At 39.8% G+C, this 9,375-nt stretch overlaps 1 protein-coding gene across 1 annotated transcript in view; it reads left to right on the top strand.

The window, feature by feature from the left end:
• The first annotated feature begins 3,645 nt into the window (after positions 1-3,645).
• The window catches only part of LOC116523667 (tRNA-splicing endonuclease subunit Sen15-like), a 15,872-nt gene continuing 10,142 nt past the window's right edge, over positions 3,646-9,375 (top strand). The window contains exon 1 of the mRNA XM_032238794.1: positions 3,646-3,819. Coding sequence (XP_032094685.1) covers positions 3,646-3,819 — 174 coding nt within the window. The remainder of the gene's footprint in view (positions 3,820-9,375) is intronic.

Raw genomic sequence — 9,375 nt, 5'->3', positions numbered from 1 at the left:
GGTCACAAGTACATTTCGTGCGTTACTTCCACAATCACATATATTCCATTCAGTTTAAATTGCGTATGTTAAAAATTTGTATATTTTACTGTCACCATACCACCATTTTAATTTAATTAAGATTTCAAAAACACAGCCATCTGCTGGCATTTTTTTTCCCTTTCCCCCAGTCTCAATCAATCTGCCATATCTTTATAACATATTCTAAAAAAAAAAGTCAATTAATAGGACATCTAACATTTCCTCTCTCTAACACAGTGTTTCTCAACCTTGGCAACTTGAAGATGTCCGGACTTTAACTCCCAGAATTCCCCAGCCAGCAAATGCTGGCTGGGGAATTCTGGGAGTTGAAGTCCAGACATCTTCAAGTTGCCACGGTTGAGAAACACTGCTCTAACATATTCTTTATTATTATTATAGTTAACTAGGGGTTATTTACTTGCTTTCTCTAAAATGAGGATTTTTTTTCTAATTTATATAGAAGTTTAAAAAAAAATTACATGACAATATGATCTCTTCTATTCCTCACCAGTTAAGACTAAAAAGTTGTTCCAGAAAACCTTTTGTATTGCGTCCAGTTACCAATGTTACAGCAACATAGGTAGTTCAGATTTTATTATATCGTACCCGGCAATTCTTTTATCCTCAAATATCCAGTTTGAAACACAGTCGTGATGACGCAGTGGTTAGAATGCAGTTCTAAAGGCTACATTGCTCACTCCAGGAGTTCGGTCCTGACTGGCTCGAGGTTGACTCAACTTCCATCTTTCCAACGCGGACTCTGTTAACTGCTTAGAGAGCGCTGCAAAGCACAGTAAAGCAGTATAAAAATCTTAAGTGCTATTGCTATTGTTCAGTGGTGCGTTGCTCCTGGTAATAGTGGCGGCAGGAGAGCCTGCCCACCCGCCCGGACACTTCTGCGCATGTGCACGAGCGCGGGTGGGAGCGAGCCCGAACCGGTAGTAAAAACATTTGCAACATTTGCAAACCCAGTGGTGGGTTTCAAAAATTGTTGGGACCTACTCTGTGGGTGTGGCCTCCTTTGTGGGAGTGGCTTGCCACCCATGTGACCGGATGGGAGCGGCTTGCTGCCCATGTGGCCAGATGTGAAATTATGAATTAATACTTAGGTCGGTCCAAGTAGCTATTCAGAAGTTAGTGGTTAGAAGCAATCGTAAAGCAAGATATGGAATTAAAACCAGAAATATTTTGTTGGCTATTTGAAAGGGAGTATAATATATATTTAATTTTACACATGTTAGCAGCTGCTGGAATTGTGTTTGCACAACAGTGGAAAAACAGAGATATGTAAATGAATAAATATTACAATGTGCAGGAATAAATAAATTGACAATTAAAATCAAGAAGGCTTTGAATACTTTTTCACATGGGATTGGTTTTAGCAATTGCCAACTAACGGAAACAGAAATTAGAAATCCAAAAGTATGAAAGAAAACACCAAATATGTAAGGAAAGATCCCTAAAATGTATAAGGAAATATTACTAGATCATTATTAATGTGTAGATAACTGTGGGACATTACACACCCACCAGTGGTGGGTTTCAAAAAATTTTTGGAACCTCTTCTGTAGGTGTGGCCTGCTTTCCGGGTCCACTGGTGGAACCTCTTCTAACCGGTTCGGTAGATTTGACGAACCGGTTCTACCGAATAGGTGCAAACTAATAGGAACCCACCTCTGTACCACTGCTATTGTTGTTTATTGAAATTAATATGATAGTTCCTGCAAGTAGCTTTGCATTTAAATATATGAAGGACCCATTTTTCACTAAGTAGAATGTAATTTTATCAAATCTGTAAGATGCTGCCTTTCTCAAACTATATTTTCAATTAATATTCTCTGGAAGCACAACATAATCCTTTCAGTATTTCCATTGATAGGAATAATTTTAGGAAGCACTTAACAAGACTATACTTCTAGAATTTCATACTTGTAACACAAAATCAAAATAACTGACAGTTTCCATTCTTGTAAAAGAAGTAATGAAAGAATGAACAGATGTTCTTTATTACTTTTTTCCTCCAGTTGAACTCAGAGAAGATCCCAAAATTGTTTCCAGACAGGTTTAATCTTCCAATTTCTATTGAAGAAAAATACAATTTATATTCAACGATAGAAATGTTATAAGGATAATAATAGCAAAAGATCTGCAACACTGAGAGTTTTTTTAAAAAAAAATATTCCCTGTTAGATTTTTGCATTTGATGTTCTTTAGTTTACGTAAATAAATTGACGATGTATAAATTCAATTTGAATTAAACATATAAACCTTACATTCAGTCTTACAACTGTAATGTATTTGATTTGATTTAGTAATTAACAGCATTAATAAATATGTTCCCAGACAGATCAATGTAAAAAGCTGTAAAGAAGGAATGTGTGCAAAGAACAGAAAACAGAATTTAAAAAACCCCAAAGTTAATAAAAACTCTAAAATATCACAGCTGCTTTTATCTGTTAATATTCACTATTTATTACTGGGAGAAGGGAATCTTTATTATATGGGTTTCCATTTGTAACTCACCCATGTTTTGTCACTCACTGTCTATAGAGGAAAATAGAATAGCTACGTGAGATCTGATTTTTGATGCTAAAATCCAATTGTATGGAAATATCTCACCTATTAAAACCTAAATTTATGGGTGCTTAGCTATTTTCAAACCTTTTCATTGGTTTCACCTGCAAACATTCAAAATTGATAATCCATATTTCAATGGTCATTCCAGTGGGGAAAAGACATTCAGAACACCTATTGCTTACTTATGTTTAAAATTCTTGAATCCTTAAAATTCTAGAATCTTTACAGAAATATCCCTTTCTTCTCCACATTATCCAAGTCATTTTTTAAAAACTTGTTTTTCTTGTGCAGCTTTCAGAGATGTTCTGTTCTGTTACTTTGTTTCACATTCTATTGTCTTGATGTCTGAGAGTCACCTGACAGGTTAAAATTTATGCACAGTGATAAAACTGAAAGTCATAAAAGTTAAAATCTTTCTCATCATATGATAACCATTATTTAGATGAAGAATACCTGCGAAGTTTTCCTTTCCATAAAATCCTTCCCAGCAGTTCAACTATTCATTTGAAATACCTTAAAGGTATTAAACACAGCAATCCCTCTTATCAATCTTGACATAATATCAATATTGCCCCCTGTAAATTTATGGGGTTTTAAATTATGTTTTTATATTAGCAGCAGTCTCAAGTAAATAGTCAGAAATATTTACATCTACCAATAGGGATACTTAAATCTAGTTGCTTGAGATTAATCATGCTGCTTAATATTCTGTAGAAACCAGCACAGTAACTTAATGAATTGCAAAATAATTTAGATTTATCTCATTCTCTGTTGTCTCAAAAATATGCCTTTCAAATCAAGAAGGGTGTTTTTTTTAAAAAAAAAAAAAAATCGGCGCCTGCAAGAAAAAATTTCAAATCAAGAGCTGCTAAAGAAGGATGTTTTTTTTTTTAAAAAAATAAGAAATTTAAAAAAATTGAACGAGACAAAGAAAGCAAATATTCTTAGGAACGAAAAGTTCGCTTGCTGAAAAGAGGAACCCTAGAGCTCGTTCAAAAGTTGGGCGGGAGAACTATTTGGTTGAAACACCAACCGGAACGAAGCTGAATGACACTCGAATCGGGAATGGAAAAACAGGAGGGCGACCGCGGCGGAGACGGAGCAAACGGAGGAGAGGGAGGTTCGGTCGCTGGATGCTCCGGGTTTTGTGGCCAGGGGGAGGAAGCCTCAAAGCCCGAGAAATGGGCCCTTCCAGAGGATTGGATGTCTACTCATCCTACGGTTAGTGGGGAAAGAACCGGGGGGAACATAAAATCTCCCTTCCCATACTTGGCTTGCTTATCTATCGGTATCTGTAGCCAAGTCTCCAACCTTGGCCATTTTAAGACCTGTGGACTTCAACTCCCAGAATTCCTCAGCCAGCTTTGCTGGCTGAGGAACTCTGGGAGTTGAAGTCCACAAGTCTTAAAGTTGCTGACTGAGGAATTCTGGGAGTTGAAGTCCACAGGTCTTAAAGTTGCTGGCTGAGGAATCCTGGGAGTTGAAGTCCACAAGTCTTAAAGTTGCTGACTGAGGAATTCTGGGAGTTGAAGTCCACAGGTCTTAAAGTTGCTGGCTGAGGAATTCTGGGAGTTGAAGTCCACAGGTCTTAAAGTTGCTGGCTGAGGAATCCTGGGAGTTGAAGTCCACAAGTCTTAAAGTTGCTGACTGAGGAATTCTGGGAGTTGAAGTCCACAGGTCTTAAAGTTGCTGGCTGAGGAATTCTGGGAGTTGAAGTCCACAGGTCTTAAAGTTGCTGGCTGAGGAATTCTGGGAGTTGAAGTCCACAAGTCTTAAAGTTGCTGGCTGAGGAATCCTGGGAGTTGAAGTCCACAAGTCTTAAAGTTGCTGGCTGAGGAATCCTGGGAGTTGAAGTCCACAAGTCTTAAAGTTGCTGGCTGAGGAATCCTGGGAGTTGAAGTCCATAAGTCTTAAAGTTGCTGGCTGAGGAATCCTGGGAGTTGAAGTCCACAAGTCTTAAAGTTGCTGGCTGAGGAACTCTGGGAGTTGAAGTCCACAAGTCTTAAAAGTTGCTGGCTGAGGAATTCTGGGAGTTGAAGTCCACAAGTCTTAAAGTTGCTGGCTGAGGAATCCTGGGAGTTGAAGTCCACAAGTCTTAAAGTTGCTGGCTGAGGAATCCTGGGAGTTGAAGTCCACAAGTCTTAAAGTTGCTGGCTGAGGAATCCTGGGAGTTGAAGTCCATAAGTCTTAAAGTTGCTGGCTGAGGAATCCTGGGAGTTGAAGTCCACAAGTCTTAAAGTTGCTGGCTGAGGAACTCTGGGAGTTGAAGTCCACAAGTCTTAAAGTTGCTGGCTGAGGAATCCTGGGAGTTGAAGTCCACAAGTCTTAAAGTTGCTGGCTGAGGAATCCTGGGAGTTGAAGTCCACAAGTCTTAAAGTTGCTGGCTGAGGAACCCTGGGAGTTGAAGTCCACAAGTCATAAAGTTGCCAAGTAAAAAGTAAAAAGTCATTTTGTCATGCCTGCTCTGCTTGTAAAAAAAAGCCAGAAATTTCTGGGTTCAAATCAGAGCCCAGATCGGGCGAACCAGTAGTAGCGGTGGTGGAAGGCTCCGCCCACCCACCCGGATGCTTCTGCGCATGTCACGCGAAAGCGGGAACCGGTTGTAAAACATTTGAAAACCCACCACTGGTTCAAATATACGTATATAGCAATAGCAGTTAGACTTATATACCGCTTCATAGGGCTTTCAGCCCTCTCTAAGCGCTTTACAGAGTCAGCATATCGCCCCCACAGTCTGGGTCCTCATTTCACCCACCTCGGAAGGATGGAAGGCTGAGTCAACCCTGAGCCGGTGAGATTAGAACCGCTGAACTGCAGATAACAATAGCAATAGCAGTTAGACTTATATACCGCTTCATAGGGCTTTCAGCCCTCTCTAAGCAGTTTACAGAGTCAGCATATCGCCCCCACAGTCTGGTGATACAAAGAATTTTAAAAACAAAACATTCAATTCAAACCTGAACTTTTCGTGCTGGGATTAATGGACAGTAAACGTAAAAAGAGCCACAGAAGATTATGTTTATATAGTATACGATACCGATGCAATAAATGCAAAATTGGAAAGTCTCTGAAATACCCAGAATGGAGAATGGTTGGTGAAGATGACATACAACTAGCAGAGATGGCAAACTTAGCTTGTTTGAATTAATTTATTAGTGACTGCAAATGCTTTATGGACTTTTTGCCGAAAAAAGAAAATGAACTTGAGATTTATGGTCTGAAGATTAGAAAGGAAAGAAGGAAATTTTGATGTAATTTTAGAGAAAGGGGGGATATAAATGCATTTATAGCTGTCAAGAAGATCAGAAGCTGCTTCCTTGTAATTTATTTTCTTTTTTCCTACTTTTTCCCTTTATTTTCTTTCGTGGTTTTCACCGTTAAAAATCCTTCAATGAAATTATAAATTGAAAAAAACATTTATTTCCAGCAAGTGGTTTTAAGATTATGCATATGTAAGTTCAGAGCCCTTGAGAATAGCTCTTTTTATGAATTTAGATTAACAAGCAGATTTTTTTTGCGGTTAGGTATATGTAAGTCCAGTGCCCTTGACAATACTTCTGTTTATGAATTTAGATTAATAAGCAGATTTTTGACAGAATGCAGAACCCCCCTGATCTATTTCCCTTCTTAGGTCTTTCCTCTGTTGAAAACTTATTTTGCTGTTTTTATAACACAAATAATCTGAGGGGTAGGAATGCATTAGTCTGTTCAAGCTTATAAAATAAAAGCTTTACAATTGAGTTTCTTTTAGACTTTAAATTTTTAAGACAGGGAAGATTTTTTTTTCTTTAAAAATTGGCTGGAGCTTTAAACTGTGCCAGATGTGGGTAAAATTTGCCGTAGCACCTTAGCAAGGCTGTTGTTAGATATTGTAGATTGTAGATTGTAGAAGTTTATTTGTATGCCGCCCTTTTCCCTGGGGGGACTCAGGGCGGCTCACAACCCAAAAGGGAGGGGGAGACAAACTTTTTAACATATAAGACAATACATAATTAAAAACACAACATTCATACCATTCGGGCGGGTTAAAGTCTTAGCCCCAGGCCTGACGGGATAGCCAGATTCTGAGGGCTGTGCGGAAGGTCTGGAGGGTGGTGAGGGTACGAATCTCCACGGGGAGATCGTTCCACAGGGTCGGAGCTGCCACCGAGAAGGCTCTCCTCCGCGTAGTTGCCAGTCGGCATTGACCGGCAGATGGAACTCGGAGGAGGCCTAATCGATGAGATCTAATAGGTCGCGTGGAGGTAATTGGCAGGAGGCGGTCTCTCAAGTACCCAGATCCACTACCATGTAGGGCTTTATGGGTGACAAGTAGCACCTTGAAGCGTACCCGGAGATCGACAGGTAGCCAGTGCAGCTCGCGGAGAATAGGTGTTATGTGGGTGAAGCGAGGTGCACCCACGATCACTCGCGCGGCCGCATTCTGGACTAGCTGAAGTCGCCGGGTGCTCTTCAAGGGCAGCCCCATGTAGAGCACATTGCAGTATTCCAGCCTAGAGGTCACAAGGGCCCGAGTAGGTATGTATTTAGTGTCACAACCCCTGGTATGCCCAAATATGAGAGGATTCCATTCTCTGTCTATCGGCTCGTCACAAGACACCATCCAGACAGAAGCCCAATATTTTTACTGTTGCCTTTGTTACATTTGTGTTGTATTTGTGCTGATAAATAAATAAAGGGAGACTAGTATAGATCTATTTCAAGCTATTTAGCTCTCATCAGCTAGCCATACCCTTACTGGGATTTGAACCTGTGCTGTATTAGGCAGTTGTGTTAGCCACTAAGCCACAAGGTTCTCCTCCTTAGCCACTAAGCCACAATCGCTCGTGCGGCCGCATTCTGGATATACAATCCAATATGCGGTCGCATATTCATATACAATCAGAAGAGGCTGTGTCTGAATCTGGCAATTTATTTTGAATTATGCATGCATGTCAAAAGAAAGTAAGATTTGACAATCTTGGCCCCTCTGATGAGCAGCTGGTGGGAAATCTTTGGATGTCATCATGAAATCAACAGCAGTAAAAGTATCACGGTATTACTAATTTAAGTACTTCAACATTGAATGTTTATGAGATTTTTTTCCCCGCCTTTGTTACTCACAGCAGAAAATACAGGTAGTTTTTGACTAACAACAGTTAACGTAGTGACTGTACAAAGTTACAGGGGCATTGAAAAAAGGGACCTGACCATTTTTCACACTTACAACTCGCAGCATCCCCATGGTCACGTGATTTACATTCGGCTGCTTGACAACACGTTTATGACATTTGCAGTGTCCTGGGGTCATGTGACACCCCCCCCCCTTTTGCAACCTTCTTTTTTTTTTGAGAAAATTTTGTTATTGTTTTAGTTAAACAAAAACACACACACAAAAAAAAGAACCATCTTTCGTTACATCTTGTAGAAAGCGTATCGATTGGTTACAAATATACTCCGTGCGTTTCTTTCCACCATCCTTACATGTGCTTCATTCAAATCGAGTTGTACATTTTAAGTCAAGAAAGAAAAATTATGTATTTTACTATCCCTGTGCCACAATTCTCATTTAGTTACCATTATTTAAACATGTTTTTTGATCTAGAATCATTTATATTTAAAGACACAACCACCTCCTGGCGTTCATTTACAATTTCAATAGCTCTCCAATAACATTACACCTTTATGACATATTCTGAAACAGATTCAGTTAAGTAAGATATCTAAGCATTCCCTCCCCCCGTAACACACCTGTATGTATCATTAAATATCCATTAACATTTCCTTGTTATTATTTTTTTCCCAAAATATACTTTTTTATTTTCCATTTTCATAACATACAATCACATGTATACTATTACATAGCCAATATCCTATTGTATTAAGTAGTAATTACATCAGTTCCTCTTGCCATCAACGCCCAGAAAGATAAAAACCCATTATTAGCTCTTCTGCTCTCCATACACCTCTTTCTTCTACCTCTCTCCTACCTCCTTTCTTCCCTCCATCATCCTTTTCTACTCTACTTCCCCTTCCTTTCTCCTTCTCCTCTCTCTACCTTCCACTCCTCCTTATCGTCCTCATCTTCCCCCCTTACCCTCTCTCCTATCCCTCTCTTCCCATCTTTCTTCTCTCCTCTGTTTCCCACTCTTCTACATCCTTTCTTCCCTCCATCATCCTTTTCTACTCTACTTCCCCTTCCTTTCTCCTTCTCCTCTCTCTACATTCCACTCCTCCTTATCCTCCACATCTTCCCCCCTTGCCCTCTCTCCTATCCCTCTCTTCCCATCTTTCTTCTCTCCTCTGTTTCCCACTCTTCTACATCCTTTCTTCCCTCCATCATCCTTTTCTGCTCTACTTCCCCTTCCTTTCTCCTTCTCCTCTCTCTACATTCCACTCCTCCTTATCCTCCTCATCTTCCCCCCTTACCCTCTCTCCTATCCCTCTCTTCCCATCTTTCTTCTCTCCTCTGTTTCCCACTCTTCTACATCCTTTCTTCCCTCCATCATCCTTTTCTACTCTACTTCCCCTTCCTTTCTCCTTCTCCTCTCTCTACATTCCACTCCTCCTTATCCTCCTCATCTTCCCCCCTTACCCTCTCTCCTATCCCTCTCTTCCCATCTTTCTTCTCTCCTCTGTTTCCCACTCTTCCTCTCATTGGTGTATTTCAGCTTCTGAGCAAACTCCATTCTATGTTGATGGTATTTATGCTTCCATATCAATATACTTAACATATCTTAGTTTTAAAGAAAAAATAAAAGAAGACAGTATACATGTGCAATCATATTACTTTAAAAC

Source organism: Thamnophis elegans, unplaced genomic scaffold (assembly GCF_009769535.1).
Source record: "Thamnophis elegans isolate rThaEle1 unplaced genomic scaffold, rThaEle1.pri scaffold_88_arrow_ctg1, whole genome shotgun sequence".
In the NCBI taxonomy this organism is placed as follows: domain Eukaryota; kingdom Metazoa; phylum Chordata; class Lepidosauria; order Squamata; family Colubridae; genus Thamnophis; species Thamnophis elegans.
This window is presented reverse-complemented; position numbering and strand designations above follow the sequence as displayed.